At 35.7% G+C, this 22,186-nt stretch overlaps 1 protein-coding gene across 1 annotated transcript in view; it reads left to right on the top strand.

Annotated features, from left to right (window-relative positions):
• The window catches only part of eIF3h (eukaryotic translation initiation factor 3 subunit h), a 71,763-nt gene that overhangs the window by 39,280 nt on the left and 10,297 nt on the right, over positions 1-22,186 (top strand). The window contains exons 4-5 of the mRNA XM_090391389.1: positions 2,501-2,600; positions 19,834-19,983. Coding sequence (XP_090247515.1) covers positions 2,501-2,600; positions 19,834-19,983 — 250 coding nt within the window. The remainder of the gene's footprint in view (positions 1-2,500; positions 2,601-19,833; positions 19,984-22,186) is intronic.

The raw sequence follows: 22,186 nt of genomic DNA, 5'->3' as shown, positions 1-22,186 counted from the left end.
TCTTCTATGGATCTCCTCATACTGTACAGCAGAATACTTTCAGGACTCTTGTTATAAGTCCATTGTCATTGTTATCCTAAAACTGAGAAAGGATCAAGCACATGAAAACAATTGAGATCTGTTGCTCTGACCATCTGTCAATGTAAGATATTGGAATAAATGGGTAATAGCAGACTTCTCTGGTATGTATTTAGAATGCAAATCTTCTCTCCAACATAAAATGTGTGTTTGATAGATATCATTTCAATGTTGGACTATTAGAGATACATTCCTGAAATAGGGATATCAGGTTTCAGTGTTATTAATTTTCTTCTATATTTATTAAAAACTTTGTCTATCCTATCTTGGCCATATCATCAAGAACAGTGTATTCCCCAGGGCTCTGTCTAAAGGATGATTCTCTTTGTTTCAAATGAACTCAATTACTGAACAACTTTCTACCACCATAGGCAATGCATTATATGTAGATGACTTCAAAATATACTGTCATTCTTGTACTATGAAGGTTATTGAAAGGCAACTTCAATAATTTGATAACAACAAGTTGATAACATCTCTTTCTAGGCTTTTAGTAATGGATTTAAGTTTTCAGCAGAAAAAAAAAAAATCTGCATACACTTCTGTCAAAAACATACTCTTCACCCAGATCCAGAATTATGAGATAGGCTAGTATTCCAGTAGCAGCAGTAGAACCCAAGTTCTTGAACTCTTCTTGACAGTGAGTTTACATTCCTTGCCCACATTCATCAACTTAGAGAAAAGTGCAAAAGAGCATTGAATATCCTTTGCAGTCTATCCTCTATAGAATGTGGAATAGATCGATGCTCATTGCTTTGCCTTTATCATTTACTTGTTTGATCAAAGCTTGATTATGGGTATGAAGTTTACAGTTCTACAAAAGAGAGAGAGAGAGCACACTCCTATGCTTGGATCATATCCATCATCAGGTTATATAAACAGTTACTAGTGCTTTTTTTTGCATTAGTTGCCTTCAAAGTCTTGTGTCAAAGCAGACAAACCCGCTGTGATGCTTTGAAGGGAACGATTGTCTTAATTATGTTCTAAAAACAAAGTCTCTTGCAGAATATCCAATAATACATTTTTGCTACATTAGGAAGTTCAATATTATACATTCAAATACCAAATGTCCCATGTGAAAGAGATCATGCAGGCTATTAGTATAAATGTTGGCAATGTTGCAAACACTAGACATTAAAACATTTCTCCAAGGCAGGTTTGCACTCCATCCTGCAACTTCTGTTTTAGCTACAGAAGTCTCATACTCCATCTACCTGAAGTTGTTTTATGTGCACATAGCAGCCCACTCCGAATTCCTGCCCATTTGTATTCATGGTTCAAGATCTAAACCATATCTTGTTTGTGTTGCTGTTTTTCCTGAACCTTATTACATCCAGTCACATCCCACTTGATTGCAGTCATACAGCAGAGTTGCATTCCATTCAACTTTTCATTTGCATGCACATAAAAGAAAACTGCTACCAAAAGTGTTACTAATTTGTTGCAGTTTTCATAGGCTATCTCTTCTCTTTTGTACAATCCACATCCATTGCTTTGTGAAGTTTTGCAAATGTACAAAATGAAGACCCATAATTTTGATTTTTGGTTGTGCTGGATTTTCAGCCACTATTATCTGCTCACAACTATATGTTTTTTTTTCTTATTTATGAGTGAAATATTGTTGTTCTATATGAAATAAAGAGCATCTTTTAATGGGGGTTTCAAAGGAGTAACTTGCATTTTCAAGTAAGCAAAGATAAGTAAGTGAAAATATTTTTAAATATAATTAGTGAAACTGCTCTGGGTTTGAATCCTGCCATGGATACCATATATATCTGCATGAAAATGGAGCTTTTAAACTTTTGCACATTACATTTTTATAGTGATAGAATGCATAATATTGGGATCCTTTTCTACTCCCCACCATGATGTTTGTGATTGTCTTTAGATAAGAGATGGACTTGATCACCCAGTGTGTGAAACTGCCTCACTTTTTGGAGGCATGAAGATAAGTTCCATGTTTGGCTTCTGGAGTAGGTGAAAATTTAAAAAAATTAATAAAATAAAATATATATTTAAAAAAAAAGGGGGGGGGGCAAAAGAAATCCTTTAGTCCATCCACAGTACAAATGTGCTATAGGTTTGCTAAAATCTTTCATCGGTGTGAACCACATTAAAAAAAACAAAAAAAAAAACTTAAACATGGTGGGGAGTAGGAAAGAATCCCAATGGTATGCATTTTATCACTATAAAAATGTAATGTGCAAAAGTTTAAAAGCTTCATTTTCAATGTATATGCTATCTATGTACCTGAATAATCTGAGTCATTTTTATATATTTCAGGTATCTTTGAAAATAAATAAAAATATGTAATTGTACTCTTTTGTGTAATCAATTTTTCATTAATTTCTGTTTCTTTTCTGCTGAGCAGAGATCTGATTAGTGAGATGTTTTATCTGTTTTAATTGGCTGTCAATTACAGATCCATTTCGAACATCTAGAGGATTCCTATCATTGAAAGTATGTCGCTTGACTAATGCAGCAATGAAGCTATATAAAGAAGGAGAATTTACCCCTGACCAGTAATGATTTTATTTAAATTTCTTAAATAACGTTTATTATAATTTCCTGATATTGTTCCTTTAAGTGATGTATAAGATACTATAGTACTGCATAATTTACATTGTTACTAGCTTCCTATTATTAACTTCCTTCAAAATTAATCTTATATGTTAAGTCTCCAGTGTTGTCAGTCTTACATTTTGCCTTTAAGATGCTACTACTATCACTTTACACAATTCTTGGTCTTTAAGATTTTTTACTTATCAGATAGCAGTTTTCCTAATCTTTCCTTTTTATTTAAGTAACTATTCCATCTTAGATTAATTGTGCTTATACGTTCTTGAAAGCTAATGATGTCAAGTTCTTTCTAATATCTCATTTTTTGTTTATATGATTCTACCAGTAATACCAACTGTTCACTCCCTGTATTTATTTATTTATCATATTTGGCAGTGTATAAGATGCACTTTTTTCTTTGAAAATAGGTCTGAAAAATAGGGTGATACTCACCCTTATACACTGATACTCAGTTTTTTATTACTTTCATTTCTGGAAATTTTCTCTGTTCTGAGTTACACGATTTCTTTCTTGCTTCCTTGCGGTGTATGAGAGTATTCCAGTTATGTAGAGTTCAGTGGATGCGCATGTGCTGTCATCGATGATCGTTTAAACTTTCCAGTTGTTGTCGCGGTTATTGTGACTGGTGATAAATTTCTGCCATTAAATTTTCTCTAAATTTCTTGGCAAATTATGGCTGAAAAACGTCGGCATTGCTACAATATTGCATAGAAGCTATGTGTGATTGCGTATGCTAAAGAACATGGAAACAGGGCTGCAGAGAGGAATTAAGGCCACCCCCAACTGAGAAAATGATAAGAATTTGGTGGAATCAGGAAGAGGAGCTAAAAAAAAGCAACTCGCAGTAAACATAAACTATGAAGTGAAACTGCAAATTGGACAGAACTGAATAGTTAGATTTTAGACCACAGAAAAGCGGGACTTTCAGTGTCTACAAAAATGATTATTCATCAAGCGAAAGCGATAGCCACACTAACAGAGTGGTCGCCAACTTTACTGGATCAACATCATGGTGTTCAAGATTCGTGAAGAGAAACCGACTATGTATGTGGACTAAAACAAAAATATCACAAAAGATGCCAGCTGAATAATGAAGAAAAAATTATTGAATTTCATCGATTCGTCATTAACGCAAGAAAACGAGAAAATTTTGAACTTGCGCAAATAGGAAACATGCACGAGGTTTTGCTGACTTTTGATATGCCCTCAAACAAAACTGTAGATTCCAAGGACACAAAAAGTGTTACTGTTAAAACTTTGGGGCACGAAAAAACTCACTACATGGTTGTTTTATCCTGCTGAGCTGATGGGACAAAATTGCTGCCATTGTTGATTTTTAAAAGGAAGACGCTACCCAAAGAAAAACTGCTTAAAGGAGTGTTTGTACATGTTCATGCAAAAGGCTGGATGGATGGAGGAGGAATGAAGTTATGAATAGATAAAATTTGATCTAGGTGCCCTGGCTATTGAAGAAGCCTGCCCTGCTAGTATGGGATCAGTTTCGTTCTCACAGAACAGAAGATGTTAAAAATAAATTCAAGAATTGAAAACTCAGTTAGCTGTACTTCCAGGAAGTCTAACTAGTTAGCTTCAACCTTTAGATGTCTATATTCATAAGCCATTTTGACTAAGAAGATTAAAAGGTGGGTACTCTTTCCTAGTTAGATTAGGTATTTGTTGAAAATAGACCTACTTATTACTTTATATTTGAAATACTGTAAATTCATTATAATGTTCAGTGATAAAGTTTTTCTCCTAAAAAATGTGTACAAAAAAGGGGGTGCATCTTATATGCTGGCAAATGCGGTATTTTTTCATTACTCTTGTCTCCTGATCTTTGATCTGTTTGAGCAGGTTATACCTTTAGTTATTTAAGCATAATTTTTAGTGAACTTTTCAAATTAAATATAGAAACAGCAAATGAAATAAGTCTGGTATAATATGAAAGCAGTTGAATAAATTGATATGGTATAAGAAAAATCAGCTATGATGGTTCCACAGTTTTAGCATATGGATCTGATCACAGAATTCATTTAGAAATAAAACATTTAAATCATGAATCAAAGACGACACATATGAGAATACTGAAGAAAATTATAAGAAAGAACAACTGGTCATGAAATATTGTGCTGTCACTGCATGTATTCCCATGGATATAAACAGGTAGTTCCTGACTTTACAAATTCATTCATTCCTAGCACAAACTTGTACAATGAAAACTTTTAAAGTGGGAATTTATTTCTGCTATTTGTTATTTATTTATTTATTAACAAATGTATTTGTTAAAAACAGGTTGTATTCCTTCCCGACAATGAAATTTGAGTATAGTAATTCTAATGTGAAATAAAGGTCAACAAAAAAATAGCTTATTTTTAAACAATGATTATTTATCCAAATTAATGAAACATAGTCTTTATTATTATAATTTGCTTGATTTTAAAGAAATCACTTATGTTATACAAATGTTTAAATGTTTATTCTTCATTTTCATTATCATGTTTCTTTTTATTAACATCACTTACTGTGCAGTATTAATAAAATGGAAGGTGAAATAAGATAACAGCAAAAATGAAGTGCAACACATCTGCTCTTTGGCAACGTAATGCCAGTTACTATACTGGCATTATGCCAGTATAGTAACTGCTTTATGTTAATCAGTGACATGCTCTTGTCTGCCAAAGGGGCTCATTTACTCAGTTTACTCAGATTAGCCTGGTAGCACATTCATTTTAAGTTTTTTTTTTTTTTTAAAAGATAAGAATGACATATAAGGACTTACAAATAGTAACACGAAGGAAGACTTGTTATGTTGTACTTACTGAAAGAATTGTGACATTGGCTAATATTAGTAATCAATTATTTCTGCTAATATTTCGTTAAGCATTAATGGCTAGCTTCTTCAGATCACTAATATAGCCATTAAAAATAGTTAATAGCATGCAGTTTACAACATGATTGATACACATAGATGATGTCGACAACAATATGACCTGAAGATAAATATTACGTTACAAAAAATATCCATTTGAAATGCTTCTGTTTCAGTAAGGTTAGCACATTTTCTTTCTTCAGCATAAATTGTTTTCTTATCAAGATTTACTCATTGAAGAAGCTCTATGCATCACTCTTTAAATAATACATTGCAAGAACTGTGATTAAGTAACATCATTTGGTTACAGCAAAGATTAGGCATAGTCATCTAGACTCAATTTTATTTCAGCAGTATGTACATTGCATTTCTTGTTATTTAGGTTGCCAAAAACAAGAAAATAGAGGAGGACCATTATAGGATCTCCTGGACCCGATTGTTGGTAGCAGTTGATTGATAGTATATTTGCTGTATGCCATCCTCAGAAAGGTCTTAACATTACTCAGAAACATTAATGGCATTCATCAAAGAATAAAGTTCACTGTTAAGAAGGAAACCAGTAATATTTTACTGTTTTTAGACTGCTCATTATTGTTATGCTTCTAATGATCTTGCATTTAAGCTTCTCTTTATGGAAAACCCTTCTTTTATAGGTTTTCTATGGGGTATGGGTGATAGAGATTGACTTCATTCATTACCGAGAATTAGCTCTAATAGACAACATTATTTGGTCTGAGAATCAGAACTTGTGAAGTTCTAAAATATAATAAAAAAATCACACCCAGATAACAATCATTATGGAATTTCTATTCTCAAAGCATTATAGACAAACTGATCATATTACTGAAATAAGAGAAAAACATGGATTTCCCTCTGTTTTTTTCAACATAGGAGGTCTAGGCTAGGTGACATTTGGAGGAACCAAATGATGCTTGCTTTGTTGGAGTTCATTTAAATTAGAGATTGTTTAGATAGCCCTTGTAAGCATTTCATCATTGATTGAATTGCTAAACATTTTATGAGAAGATAGGAACAGAAATAATTCTGTCTCTAGCATTAGAAGTAGTTATCCAGCCATCTCTTTTAATCTCATCCTCCCACCATCTTTTTGGTCTTCCTATAGCTCTTTCCATATCTGGGATACCATTCTGATATCAACTTTGTCCATTTATGAGTGTTACTTCTTGCAATATGATCTGCGCATTGCCATTTGAATATTTCAATGCCTATATAATGTCTCTTATCTTATCTGATTGTGCTTTCTAACTACTATTTTTCAGGAAATAACAACATATGCTAAAATATTAATTATATTAACTTTAATTAATACTTTCCTATATTTTGGCAATGTTACATTGCCATCGTCAGGGATCAAAACATTATGTGCACACAGATACTAACACTGGGCAAATGAGGCTGAAGAAAGGCAACCAAAGTCAGGCCTAGAGCCCTAAATGACACTCCTTAGTTGGTGAGATTGGGTGCTCTTGGCCATTGGGCTGAAGATCTGAGGATGAGTGTTTCCAAAATTTGGAGTAATCTCATGCACCCAAATTTGAGGTTTGGAAAGTTTCTCAGAGGCTGAGGCGGATTCAAGGAATAGCCTCTCATATCTTTATTTGTTGTGGTTTAATAGAGTGTGTTTCTTCCAGCATATCCTGTGGTGGATGTCTAAAACATGATCAGCAAGTCCTCAGTGGCTGTAATGGTGGGACCAGATGTAGTCCTTATGTTCAGAAATTCTGATATTGGCTGTTTGGCCATAATAGGACAGTTTGCAACTGCAGGGGACCTGGTAGATCTAAGGAATGTGGCTGGTCTTGGGTGGAACAGATAAGGGATGCCAATTTTTTATGCAGTCTATAAGTGTTGAAAGTTTATTTTCCACTTGGTTAGAGTATAATAAATTTAGTTTAATCCTTTATCCAAGTGTGAGCAAACAAAGTTTGCGCCTGAAAGTATCTTCAGGACTGGGTTAAGGTGGTACTACACCAGGGCAACTCGTTGCAAAGGTGGAGAAAGCTACCAACACTCCTATCCTAGTATCTCCCATAATGCAAAACACATCTCCTTGCGGATATGTCTAATGTTATGCATTAAGGGAAGGGTCACTACCCAGACCGGTTTCGACCTTTATTGAGGTCTCTTCAGTGGGAGCCAGGCCCAAGTCGAGATATCAGGAAGAAGCATTAGCAGGTCATCTCCACCTATAGGAATTGCCAATTGGTGTGCCACCCTTTTTTTAATAAATTACTCTGGATTTAGAGAAAGATGTTGAAAGTTTATTTTCCACTTGGTTAGAGTATAATAAATTTAGTTTAATCCTTTATCCAAGTGTGAGCAAACAAAGTTTGCGCCTGAAAGTATCTTCAGGACTGGGTTAAGGTGGTACTACACCAGGGCAACTCGTTGCAAATGCTTCTTCCTGATATCTCGACTTGGGCCTGGCTCCCACTGAAGAGACCTCAATAAAGGTCGAAACCGGTCTGGGTAGTGGCCCTTCCCTTAATGCATAACATTAGACATATCCGCAAGGAGATGTGTTTTGCATTATGGGAGATACTAGGATAGGAGTGTTGGTAGCTTGCTCCACCTTTGCAACGAGTTGCCCTGGTGTAGTACCACCTTAACCCAGTCCTGAAGATACTTTCAGGCGCAAACTTTGTTTGCTCACACTTGGATAAAGGATTAAACTAAATTTATTATACTCTAACCAAGTGGAAAATAAACTTTCAACATCTTTCTCTAAATCCAGAGTAATTTATTAAAAAAGGGTGGCACACCAATTGGCAATTCCTATAGGTGGAGATGACCTGCTAATGCTTCTTCCTGATATCTCGACTTGGGCCTGGCTCCCACTGAAGAGACCTCAATAAAGGTTGAAACCGGTCTGGGTAGTGGCCCTTCCCTTAATGCATAACATTAGACATATCCGCAAGGAGATGTGTTTTGCATTATGGGAGATACTAGGATAGGAGTGTTGGTAGCTTGCTCCACCTTTGCAACGAGTTGCCCTGGTGTAGTACCACCTTAACCCAGTCCTGAAGATACTTTCAGGCGCAAACTTTGTTTGCTCACACTTGGATAAAGGATTAAACTAAATTTATTATTACAGTCTATAAGTGGTTGTAAGGTTGCATTTCCATGGGATTTTTGTTAACTTTTTGCATGTGTCCTGGATATGTGGAATGTTGATAGATTTTTAGTAATCTTTGCTTTGAAATGGGGGGGGATGTAGTTACAGGATTTTATTTTGTGAGGGGGGGAGATTGTAGCCATTGCCTAAGTAAGTGTTGAGAATGTGATCAAGTTCAGTAGTTAGGGTAATGCTGTCAGAACTGGTAAATGTTGCCCTGTTATATAGGGTTTTTATAATCCCATATTGTTGGGGGGGGGGTGCCAGCTGGTGAATGTATCTACCTGTATGTGTGTGGGTTTTCTGTAAATGGAGAATGTCAAGGATCCATCAGGCCAGCATGTAACTAACCTGATGGATCCTTAAACAGGTTATAGATGTGTTAAGGATCCATCAGGTTGGTTACATGCCATCCTGATGGATCCTTGGTGTTCTCCATTTACAGAAAACCCACATATACAGATATATACATTCACCAGCACATTCCTCCTCCCCCTCCCAACATTATGGGATTATAAAAACCCTATATAACAGGGCAAAAACATTTCAACAAAATGTTGGCAATCTATTGTTGACACTTTAGGGAAAATTTTGCTAGAATGACAGCAATAGCCTCATATCTTCCTCAATTTTTAATATCGAAAGTGCAACAAGAGAAATGACATCCATTATGAGATGATAAATCAGACACATTAACTGGTATCGAGTGTAAAGGGCACACTATTTTAGGAAGGATAGGAGAGGAGGGGCATGCTGCTAATGATATCGGGTGACTTGAATCCAGTTAGTGTTGAGACATGATTGTAGTACTACTATTAACAGTATTTCATGTGGCAGTGAGTTTGAAGCCATCTGGTATGAGGTGGAATCAAACAAGATCAATTACATAGTGGTGTGTTGTTACAGACCTAGTGGATTGGTTGCTAGTGATGAAAAAATGCATCTCCAAATAGACAAGCGCAAAAAGAGTAATCATAAAGGGAGACTTTAATTATCCAAATATTGATTGGGTAGCAGTAAAATATGAGAAGAATGAAAATGCATTCATTGAGCTGTTGCAGGACAACTTCCTCAAACAGCATGTGACAGAAGGAATTCTAGATCAAAGAATGTTAGATTTGATTATAGTGTAAGAGGGTGTTTCAGTTAAAGATGTAACTATTCTGCCTCTGGTTGCTGACAGTGATCATGCAGTACTCACTTGTAAAGTGACTGAGTTTACGAATGTTCCATTCAGAAAAGGTTACATGCTGAACTACAAAGCAGGAAATTACGACCAACTGAGGACTATACTGAGTTCAGTGGAATGGGATCGGTTGATGGATGGGAAAGAATATCAACAGTTCATGGGAAGCATTTAAACCTATACTTAAATTATGCGATATCAGATTGTCCCGAGAGTAGGAGTCAAATGGATGTGTAATCTTATTAAACAAGAAATTCGTAAGAAAAGGATGTTGTGGAAGGAATGCCATGTGCATTATGAAAATTATAAGCAGCAGGCTAGATTAGTCACAACTGTTGTATGAAAAGAAACTGGCTCTGCATGCTGAAGACAACCCACAATAATTCTATTGATGTGCTGCAAGTAAAACAAAGAATGAATATGAAAGAATAACTCTAACTGCAGATGCCGTGAGGATTACAGATGCAGAATAGGTTGTTCAACTAATGAGTGCCCATTTTGTTAAAAGCTATCAACCTGGTGTACACAACATTGAGCTTACTGTTACCTTTTCACTGGATGAAGAAACTCAAATGTATGAGTACGAGGTATTAGAACTGCTACATAAACTGAATAAGAATTCAGCAATAAGGACTGATGTGATATCAGCACGTGTGTTAAGTGTTCAGCTGAACTGGCTATTCCTTTGCCAAGGTTGTTTAATATGAGTCTCAGAACAGGGAAGATTGTGCAGGAATGGAAAGAATGTATGGTAATTCCATTGCATAAGAGTGGTGCAAAGACCGATGTATCCAACTCTTGTCCAGTTAGTATCTCAGGAGTGGTGGTGAAGATCTTGGAAAATTTGATTAGGGCTCACATTCAGAAATTTGTTGACAGAGAATCTCTACTCTGCAATGAGCAACATGGATTTACTAAGGGAAGGTCATCTTTTAGCAACTTGCTCACATTCTATAACATTGTTACTATTGAACTAGACAAGGGGAATGAATACACCATGATACTTTTGGATTTTAGTAAGGCTTTTGATAGAATACAGCATGGTAGACTGCATAAATTGGAGAAAATGGATTTGGGTTATAAAATATTAGCATGGATGGCTGACTGACAGATATCAAAAAGTGGTATATGGGGGATGTGAGTGCAAGATTTAAGGTAACCAGTGGTGTACCACAGGGATGATGACTTGGTCTACTGTTATTCAGTCTATACATTAATGATATTTGGAAGGATTTTAATGACATACAGCTATTTGCTGATGATACAAAGATTGGTAGGGTAATCAGGAATGCTGCTGATATGCAGTACTTGCAGAATGATTTGAATGGGCTGATGAATGGATGTCAGTAAAGTAAAATCATTCACTTCGGCATGATTAGATATCTAATGTCATATTATATTGGTGGGATTATGTTTGAAGAAACTGATGAGGATTGGGATCTTGGCATGTTAGTAGATAGGACGTTGAAATTTAGGGGCCATGTAGCAAAGATTGCAAATACAACTCAAAAAATAATTGCAATGCTGAAACGAATGTTCACATGTAAAGATAAGGATGTCATTTTGCCTCTTTACAAGGCCATGATATAAGACCTCACTTGGACTGTTGTGTGCAGGTCTGGTCTTCTGGTTTCTGATGTGATTCTGATATTTTGGAGAGATTTCAAAGGAGAGTGTTAAAAATGATATCAGAATTATGGAATACTGATTTTGAAAACAGATTGAGAATTTGTAGACTGCGGAGCAAACAGGAGACAGAGGTGATATGATTGAGACTTACAAATTTCTGAAAGGGTATACAGGATGTCAATTTATGGAGGGTGGGAAAAGGACAAGAGGGCATCCTTAGAAGCTGAGAATGAATGCTGCTAAGAAGGAGGTGAGAGCTAGATTTTTTTCTCATGGGGTGGTGTATGATTGGAATGGATTGGATGTTGTGAGTGCAAGCAGTGTGAATGAATTCAAGAATAAGTGTGATAGCTGGTGTTTGTGTAGTATATGGCCTCCCTTGATGAGTCCCTGACTCCCTGGAGATCTCTCTTAATAATAAAACATCTTCCATGGATCTCCTTCTCATACTGTACAACAGAATACTTTCAGAGGAAGATTTTCAGGACTCTTGGCATAAGGCAATTGTCATTGCCATCCTAAAACCAAGAAAGGATCCAGCACATGCAAACAATTAATGATCTCTTGCTCTGACCACATGTCTTTGTAAGATATTGGAATAAATGTGTAATTGCAGACTTCTCTGGTATGTATTTAGAATGCAATAATCTTCTCTCCAACACAAAATGTTGAGCATCTCCAAGATATGTGACCAAATAAAGAACATGTCATCTACATAGCAGCCAGACAATGTGTTTATGTAGAGCAGAGTTTAGGATTTTTCTTCGAAGGTCTCCATGAAGAAGTTGGCCAGTAGTGAAGAAAGTGGAGAACCCATTGCTCTCCCCTCAGAAAGTCATTAGAAATATTTTGTCCAGTTTAGGCACCAAAAAGTTCCCTGGTCCTGATGGCATTCTTCCAGTTGTCCTTAAGATTTGCACTCCTCTTCTGTGTTGCCTCTTTATATTCTCTTATTCCACTGGTATGCTCTGGAAATTAGCCCATTCCTAAGAATAAATCTTCACCATCAAACTACTTTCCAATCTTGCTGGCCTGGTTGCCCGAGTGGTTAGCATATCCTCTCTCCAACCAACAGGTCACGGGTTCGAATCCTGCTGTGGGCATGGATGTTTGTGAATGTCGTTAGGTGGAAGATGAATTTCATCACTCAGTGTGAGACGCTGTCCCACTTATTGGAGACCTGAAATGGCTGAAAAAGTAAAAATAAATAAAAAAATTATAAAAAATATATAGTGATGCCTCGTACTTCAAACGTTCCAGAGTTCAAATGCTTGAGAACGCAAGAAATTTGATTTGCAGTTCGAACGGCATTTCTAAGTTCGAACTATAGTCCAGGAACTCAGAGTCATATAGCATTAGACAGTTTCGGCATGCCATTGGGCATGCTTCTCCCCCACTAATTTCCCTCAGTCACTTCCCTGTGCCGGTGCAGTGTCTGTCTGTCTCAGTCCGCTTTGCATTATCACTTACTTTACACAGCCAAGTCATTACACGATATGTTTGTGTAGAGAATTTTTAACTGATTTTGGCATTTTTTTTTTTATTGCCCATGGCATCCAAGAATGTAGAAAGAACAAAACCTAAAAGAAAAGTTGTAGTATCGACAATTGAGATGAAAACAGAAATTATCATGAAACATGAAAGCGGTACACGTTTGACGGATCTGGTGACGATGTTTAAAATGTCAAAGTCAATGATAAGTAGCGTTCTTAAGAATAAGGAAGCAATAAAAGCAGCAAATGTTGCTAAAGGTGTGACAACATTGACCTCCAGGAGATCACATGTTATTGAAGAGATGGAAAAACTCCTTTTAGTGTGGATAAACGAGAAACGATTACATTGTGACTTTATTACTGAGAGAATTATTTGTGAGAAAGCCAAACATCTGCATAGTGAACTTAAGAAACGCACACCTGAGATCAGTACTGAAAATACAGAGAAAGAAAGGTTACCATTAGGAAGGCGTGTTACTAAGGTGTCTAGGACCCTTCCTAGACACCTTACTAATATGCCTTCCTAATGGTAACCTTTCTTTGTATATAGAAAACCTACTCTTACAGGCAGATGCATTCACAAACTCTCCAACCACCACCACCACCACCTCTTTCAGCAATATGGCATTATTAAAACTCTCACCAATAGAGCCCACAATCTTTGTTCCAGTGAAACTGCCCTTTCAATCAAACACATACACAACACCTTCCTTTCCAATGGCTACAGTGACTACAGAATTAAAAAAATAATCAATTCCTTCCTTATTCCCTGACCATCTCTTCAGAAGGACTTCAGAAATGCCATCACCATGCCTTACATCTGTGGTACTTCAGAATAAATAGCGAGATCATTAAAAAAGCACAACCTCCATACAGCTTTTAAGCCTCACCGTAAACTTGCTACCTTTATCCATTCCACCAAAGACCAGCTCCCCTTCTCTCTCAGTGCCTGGAGTATATAGAGTACCTTGTGCCTGTAAACTGGCTTACTTCGGACAGACAGGCAGATCAGCAACTATCTGGTTAGAAGAACATAAGTCATACATCTGCAATCACGATTATGGTCAATCTGACCTTGCAGACCATGTTTTGGATACAACCTACAGGATCTCCTGGAAAAAAACCACCATGCTCCACCATAGTAAATTCAAAAAAGAAAGACTATTCTTTGAATCTGCATCTGCACTTAGGAATCAACCGAATTTTAACAAATACGGTTGCATTAAACTTCCCAAAATTTGGGAAACAATTATTATCAAAGATCCCTCTTTACATCCTAGGCCACCTGCTAATGCCCATAGAAGGCACACCACCTAGATAAGACTTTAGTTTCACTTACTATTGTATTATATTTGTGTGTGTGTTGTTACAAAAGGTTTTTTTTGTAATCCCTGATGTTATGTCTGTGACAGAAACGAAATATTTGAAGTATTAAAATCGTTTTTAATCCTTTCTCAGTGCTGATAATATTCCATTAAACCTCCTACATGAATTCTTCACAGCACTCAAGCCTCAACACACAAATTTTGGAAAGAGCATTACAACATTCTTCATTGCTTAAGGATTATCAATAAGGCATGGAAAGAAGTTTCTATTAAAACAATGATTTCTGCTTGAAAAAAACTCTGGCCAGATTGTATTTCAGTCAGTGAAGTAGTAAGCTGTGAAGAAGAGTCTGTTGTAAATGAAATTATATCTTTGGATAAAGCTATGGGATTAGAGGTGAGTGACAAGGATGTAGAGGAGTTAATAGATGATCATAAAACCGAACTCAGCACAGAACTTCAACATCTTCACGATCAACAACAAAAAGAAGTGGAAAAAGAAATTTTTTATTGGAAGAGAAGGATGCCAAAGGATGCATTTCCAATTCAAGAATTGTTCTCTGTTTGGGTTAGAACACAGGCTATTGTGGAAAAATGGCACCCTAATACGACAGTAGTGACCAGGAATATCAACTTATTCGATGACAGCGTGATGGGTTATTTTAAAAATATCAAAGAAAATCGTTAGCACCAAACAACATTAGATAGATTCTTCTCTGCAGAAAAAAGAGAACGTGAATCAGCATTCTCAACTCCAGCTAAGAAGCAGAAAGAAGACACTTAACAACGGGAGCATTATTTTCATCTTTGATTTTTATATTAAAAAAATATTCTTCACTGTTATTTTTATGTTGTAATAATTAACATTAAAAAACCTTAAATAGATAAAATAAAAAATAAAAATATTGAAATTTTTTTGGATATGGGAACGGATTATTTCGCTTTCTATTATTTCTTATGTAAAATCTTGATTCGGACTTCAAACGATATATAGTTCGAACGGGTTTCTGGAACGAATTAAATACGAACTACGAGGCACCACTGTATATATAATTGACAAAAATGGGGAGAAAAAAATCCTTAGTCCACTCACGTTACGAATGTACTATAGGTTTAGTAATAACTTTTCGTGGGTGGTAACCACAGAAATATATATATATATATATCTCTCACTGCAATCTCTTTCCAGAGTAACATAACCATAAACACCCAACTCCTGCATTGCCTTGCAGATACTCATCTAATAAATTACCACTGGTATGGATTTTGCCAGTGCTGATCAATAGCTTATATGCTCGTCATGTACCATGGAAATAATTTCCAAATCTCAAATGGTTTCTCTTTATATCTCCAAGGCTTTCAACTGGGTATGGCCTAAAAGTATTGAGTACGCTCCCATCATTTGGTCTGTCCCATGACTTCTGCAATTAGGTAGCCAGGTTTCTGTCTGGGTATGCATTGCACATGATGGTGGTTGATTGCTTGTCCTCTATCAGTAATGCTATGATTCTGCAAGGTTCTGTCCTCTCACCTACCCTCTTCCTGCTGCATATCATTGACCTGCTTCAGTTAACCGCAATCCACTACATTAACCAACAACAGTATACTACATTCCTCCTTTTCACTTTATAAATCTTGCACTATATACACACACACACTACAATAATATAGAAAGCAACAACCTTTGCAACCTCTAATTCCAATCTTCAAACTATTCTTTGATGGGGGCTCAGCTAACCTTATCAATTGCACTGTTTGCCAAACACAATTCTGCCTTATCCCCCCCCCCCAAAAAAAAGAAAAAAATTCTTGCAATCTTGCTCTTTATAAACACATTACAACTGTTGCCGCTTCAGCATCCAAAAAAATTAGGATTCCTCTTTTACTCAAAGAATTGCTTTACTTCTGAACTGCTATTACTTTGCTATAACCTTGTACAAATTGCAACACTATATATTCATCAAGAATTGCTCCCACATTTGGGGTGGTTCCCCTAATAGCCCTCTAAAAATATTCAATATAGAAGACAGCAGTCAGACAATCTGTCTGACTGCTGTCTTAAATGACTTTTCTGTTATTATTCTACCTACATTCGCACAGGTGTTTCATTTCTGTTGCATGCATCTTCTATAAATATTTCCATTATAAATATTCATTAGAATCACTATTCCCCCCCCCCCCATCCAGTTACCAAATACATTGAAACACATTCAACTGCCAGCCAACACTCTTCACAGCTCAACTCTAAACTCATAGAACAAGTCTCTCTTCCTCTTACATGACTTCTGCTGCTGCACTCTGGACCCACCTCTCTTCTTAAGTGCTTCCCAAAGAATACAGTGAACAGGTTTTAAGAGCTAAGATGAAGAAGTTCCTCCTATCTCAAAATATCCACATTACTAAAGTACTATAGGAGGAGTAATTTTGCTCCAGTGAACCCTGTGACGCTAAGAAATGGCATGATGGACAAGAACTGATTTGTCAGGTTTTGATATCTTGCATAACCTGGATGTTCGTATAAGCAGATAATTGCTATCTTTCCCATTTAACTATTATAAACTACATGAGCAAGACATTTGACAGATTCCTCTAGGATAGTGGATCAAATTAGTTGAAAGTTTTTTTCACTTGGTTCTAAATTAAATTAAAGATGCCAAGAATTTATATTCTTGTTTAATCCTTTATCAAAGCATAACAAGTAAAGTTTGCATGTGGAGTATCTTCATGACCAGGCTGCTTGGAGGCCAATGACTTCACACTAATTGCCTTAGTATCCTATAATGCAAAACACACATCCCTTCAAGTGTGTATAATGCTATGCATTATGGGAGGGGCCAATACTCAGATAGGTTTCTACCTTTCGACCTTTATTTGCAGTAAGCCTACTATGAATGACAATCTACTCACATAGCAGAATAGATGTGGGGAGCAGAATTTGATTTTAAACTGAGCAGGTTGGTATAATTCATCTTCCTGTTCTGCAAATGTCAGTCAGGTCTAGCTGAGCATGCCATAGATACCCTGCACCGAATCAAATGGAAAAATATATTGTACCCCACTGTGTAAGTATAACTGTGAGGGGACTTATTTTTGGAACCAGGAGATCTTAAAAATCAGTGCAATCTGAATTAATATAGTTATGTGAAACTACTCAGGATATAAGAAACTAATTCTTAGACCTCCTTCCCAATGGTGCTTTAGATTTAGCCATTTCCACTTGTGTTGCTTATGCACATGTTACAATTCTTATATTGCATCTGCTGATGTCTATCTAGCAGGAGATGAAATACTGGATTTATTAAACTATCATTTAATTCACTCGTAGCTGTCTTCATTTAATTTAACAAAAAAAAAGAGAAAGAATAGAAAGTAAGGATAATGATTTCACACCTGATATTGAAAGTCATCTACCACATAAATATTTCCACAAACATCCATTCCTCTCCAACCTGTAGATGGGCATATTCAAACCTTTATGTTCGAGTGTAGAGTGGTATTATCCTCTTGGCGAATCAGGCTGGCATTGATTTGGAGCATTTCATGTTGCACTCAAAATGAACTGAAAAGTAAGGTATTACCAAATGGACCATTCTTTCATGGTTATTTGGGGTGGTTTTGCATTAGCTGAACTGCATAATTCAGTCAGTCTGGTTGGAAGGTCAAAATCCATCTGATAGGAATAGCTCTCATTGTCCATCTATAAAAAGAGAAATAAAGCAGTATCAGAATTGCAGATAAATGTAATTATTGAATGTTCCTGGTGAGAAAGATTAAAGTGTACTTGAGAAAAAGTTAAAATTGTAGAAGAGAGACTTAGTGAAGAATCTGGATTCAAGCCAAATAATAGGTTTGTGAAGATCAGATTTTTTGCTTTAAGACAAACAGTTTAGAAATCATGGGAATAGAACAAGGATCTGTATTTAAAATTTCTACATCTGGAAAAGTCATATGATAAGGTTCCAAGAAAACAGTTATTCTAAACCTTACTATTATATGGTTTAAATGGGACATTATACAGAGGGATTAACATCATCATCATCAAATTCCTGGTATACACCCTCAAGGGGTGTACAGGATATGATAGTACTACATGAAAAATCTACATCATTACTAACTTTCTATCTACAATTTTCCTCCAAATCAGTCTGTTACCTGTCAAGACTTCAATATTATCAGATCTTATATTTCTGTCTTCTAAGGCACTTTTTACTGTATCAATCCACCTATATCTTGGTCTTCCTCTGGATCTTTTTCCTGGCAAAGAACACTTGGTTTGTTAATCTTTCATCTCCCATTCTGTTTAAGTGACCATACCACCTGAGATTAGTTCTGCTAACACAATCCTGGATGCTGACAATGTCAAGTTCTTTCCTAATGTCCTCGTTTTTAATATGATATTGCCATCTGTTCATGCCCCTAATCTTTCTCAGGGCTCATATCTGTGGTCTCTAGTCTTTGGTCAAGTGTTTTGCTTCTGACCCAGCTCTCAGATCCATAAGTTAAAATTGGTTTGAACACTGTCTTGTATACAGATAGTGTTTTGACTAATTTCTCTCTTATTCCATATAAATTTATTCAGTTGACTTCCTACCATACCAGCTTTGTTGATTCTGTTGTCTATTTCCATGTTTAATTTACCATCTTCACTAAAAATCATGCCTGATGATGGATTATATATATATATATATATATATATATATTTCATAATTTTTTTTTTTATATTTCAATGATGTTTTTGTAACTGTTAAAAAAAAAAATCTTGCAATGCCTGTGAGAACTTTGGTTGACATATTTTTGTCACGTTTTGAAAAACTATTTCCCAAATTGAAAATGAAAAATTGATGACAAAAAAAATTGATACTCTTGTTGCTTAACTCTATCTCATATTCTTATTTTTAAAATTTAACAGAAACTCAGCTGTTAACTTTTCATTGATCAGACAGTATTATTCATAATGTGTGATCAACATTGACTGGAGTGTGTGATCAAATCACCTGTTAACTCCAGGAGTCAACAGGTGATTTGCTTATATGGTACTCTTAACCAGAACAAAGAATTAATTTCTGATATGTGGAAGTCTCCTCTCTATAACATCATAGATCTTGGCTACACAAAACATTAACTGATGTAACTCCAACATTAACCCATTAGTTGCATTCCTGATCTATCCAGTTAATTATACTAGACAAATTATGTTTCTTGTTTTAATCAATTGCCTTAATATCCTATAATGCACAGTAAATTTCCTTTTGGACATGTATATAATGTGCATAATGGGAAGAGTCACTGCCCAGACTGGTTTCGAAGTTTATTCAGGTCTCATCAGTGGGAGTTAGACCAGTGGAGATAATTCTAAATGAGTGCAAAAGTCATATTCTTCATTTACGAGTAAAATGGACCTTTCTATGGCATTTTCCAGTTCAGTAGATAGTTTGAATTTATGAAAATGTGGTTATTAAATGCAACATGTCTGCATATTTCTATTAATATATATATTTATTTATTTATTTATTTATTTTTATTTTTCCTTCCTTAAGCTTGAAGAATCTGCGTATTTCATATGAAAATCTGTTTGAAGAAGTGCCTGTGATTATACGAAATTCACATCTTATTAATTCATTATTATGTGAATTGGCAGATCTTGTTCCAGAAGATGAAGGGAAACAATTTTTAGATATGGGAACTGCGTAAGTAACTAAACTTTTTCTCAAAACATACTGAAAATTTGCTATCTTGTCAGGCTGCAGGGAGGATTGTGGAACATGCTCCCTGCAGCCTGTACTTGTCCCCTTGTGACCTGGTTATTTCTTAAATTGAAGATAGAAATTGTTTTACATATTGTAATTGATTTCTTTCTGTAGTAAAAATATTGCTTTATTACCATGTAGTATTTTTAGCAGTACTGACATTTTTTTATGCACAGTATTTCGGGTCCTCAAAAACCAGATGCTGCTGTTTGAAACATCTTGTTTCAAATACTTCAACATCCTATAGTACATAATGCAAAGTATGAAAGAGTACCTAACATATAATAAATTTAGTTTAATCCTTTATCCAAGTGTAAGCAAACAAAGTTTGCACCTGAAGTATCTTCAGGACTGAGGCAACTCGTGGTAAAGATGGATCAAGCTCTCTCATCACTCCTTGTCTTAGTATCTCCCATAATGCAAACCACATCTATCTCCTTGCGAACATGTTTAATGCTATGCATTAAGGGAAGGGCCACTATCCTGACTGGTTTCAACCTTTATTGAGGTCCCGTCAGTGGGAGCCAGGCCCAGAGGTGGTGATACTAAGGTGTAAGCAATGGAGAAGTCATATTTACCTATACGAGTTGCCAAAAGGTGTCTCACCTTATTATTAAATTACTCTGGATTTAGAGAAAGATGTTGGAAGTTTTATCCCTTGGTTAGACTATAATAAAATTAGTTTCATCCTTTATCCAAGTGTAAGCAAACAAAGTTTGTGCCCGAAGTATCTTCTGGACTGAGGCAACCGTGGTAAAGATGGACCAAGCTCTCATCACTCCTTGTCTTAGTATCTCCCATAATGCAAAGCACATCGCCTTGTGGACATGCATAATGCTATGAAGGGAAGCACCACTACCCAGACTGGTTTCGACCTTTATTGAGGTCTTGTCAGACTTTCAGGAAATTGTCAGACATTAAGGAAAGTCTGGGAGCCAGACTTTCCTTAATGCATAGTATTATACATGTCCGCAAGGAGATGTGCTTTGCATTATGGGAGATACTAAGACAAGTAGTGATGAGAACTTGGTCCACCTTTACCATGAGTTGCCTCAGTCCTGAAGATACTTAAGGCACAAACTTTGTTTGCTTACACTTGGATAAAGGATTAAACTAAATTTATTATAGTCTAACCATTTTGAGGATGCATTTTGAACAAGTGAAAAAAACTTCTAACAGTACCTAACATGGAGACCAACTGTGATTGAAACCTTCAGCCCCTTGAGAGATTTTATTAAAATTTGATGAGAGGGATCCTTAATAATAATCTTTACAAAAAACATAAGTTAGATGAAGTAATTATTGAATTCTATCAATTTTATGTCTAACAAATGCTACTGGAAATTGTTTCTTAGCAGGCAGGCCATAGGGGATACTTTGAAGTCTCTATTTTCATACAGGTTAATAACATAATATCTTTCCCTTCAGTATGCTTTCTCCACTTCATAACAAGTTTTTCTAAGCTTTTCTGGTAAAACTTCGTATTCTTTTCAGAATATTTTCTCAACTTTACCTTTGACCTATGTCATTTTCAACATTCATACTTGAAATCCATCTTTAGTTTAGGAAATAACCAGAAATCCAGCAGAACCAAATCCAGGTTGCAAGGAGGATGTTCCACAATCGACTTTGAATGTAATCTTTGATAGCCATTAAAAAGAACAGAGTTGTGGCTTTGCTTTATCAGACTTCTGATAATTTCCTACATTGAAGACTTATCTCGAGAGGATGCATTTTGAATGATATACAGGTCAAAGCAAAGGTGAGAAAATAATTCCAAAAACAACCTAAAGAATTTTAGGTTGTTTTTGGAATTCTATGGTGGCTTTGAAAAACTTGTTATGCAATGAAGAAAGAGAGGAAGATTATGTTGAGAAATAGTGTATGAAAATAAACTAGACTTCAAACCATCTTTTTGTTTCGTAATGCCCCTGTGGGTGGGTTAGAGAAGGAGAAATAGTTGGTGATTAAAGCCAGAAGACAACAACAGAATGTAAAAATAATTAAATAATCAGAGGTACTTAAATACCTTTAAGGCCCATGACCTGCCTAGGTTGGTTTTTGTTGAAAGTTTTTCTGCTTAGTTATACTATAAATTAAAGATGCCAAGAAATTATATTTTTGGATTAATCCTTTATTCAAG

Source organism: Typopeltis vanoorti, chromosome 4 (genome assembly GCF_054136105.1).
Source record: "Typopeltis vanoorti isolate ZY-2024b chromosome 4, IOZ_Tvanoo_1.0, whole genome shotgun sequence".
Lineage (NCBI taxonomy): Eukaryota > Metazoa > Arthropoda > Arachnida > Uropygi > Thelyphonidae > Typopeltis > Typopeltis vanoorti.
Note: the sequence above shows the minus strand (reverse complement) of the source record. Positions and strands in the feature narration are given on the sequence as shown.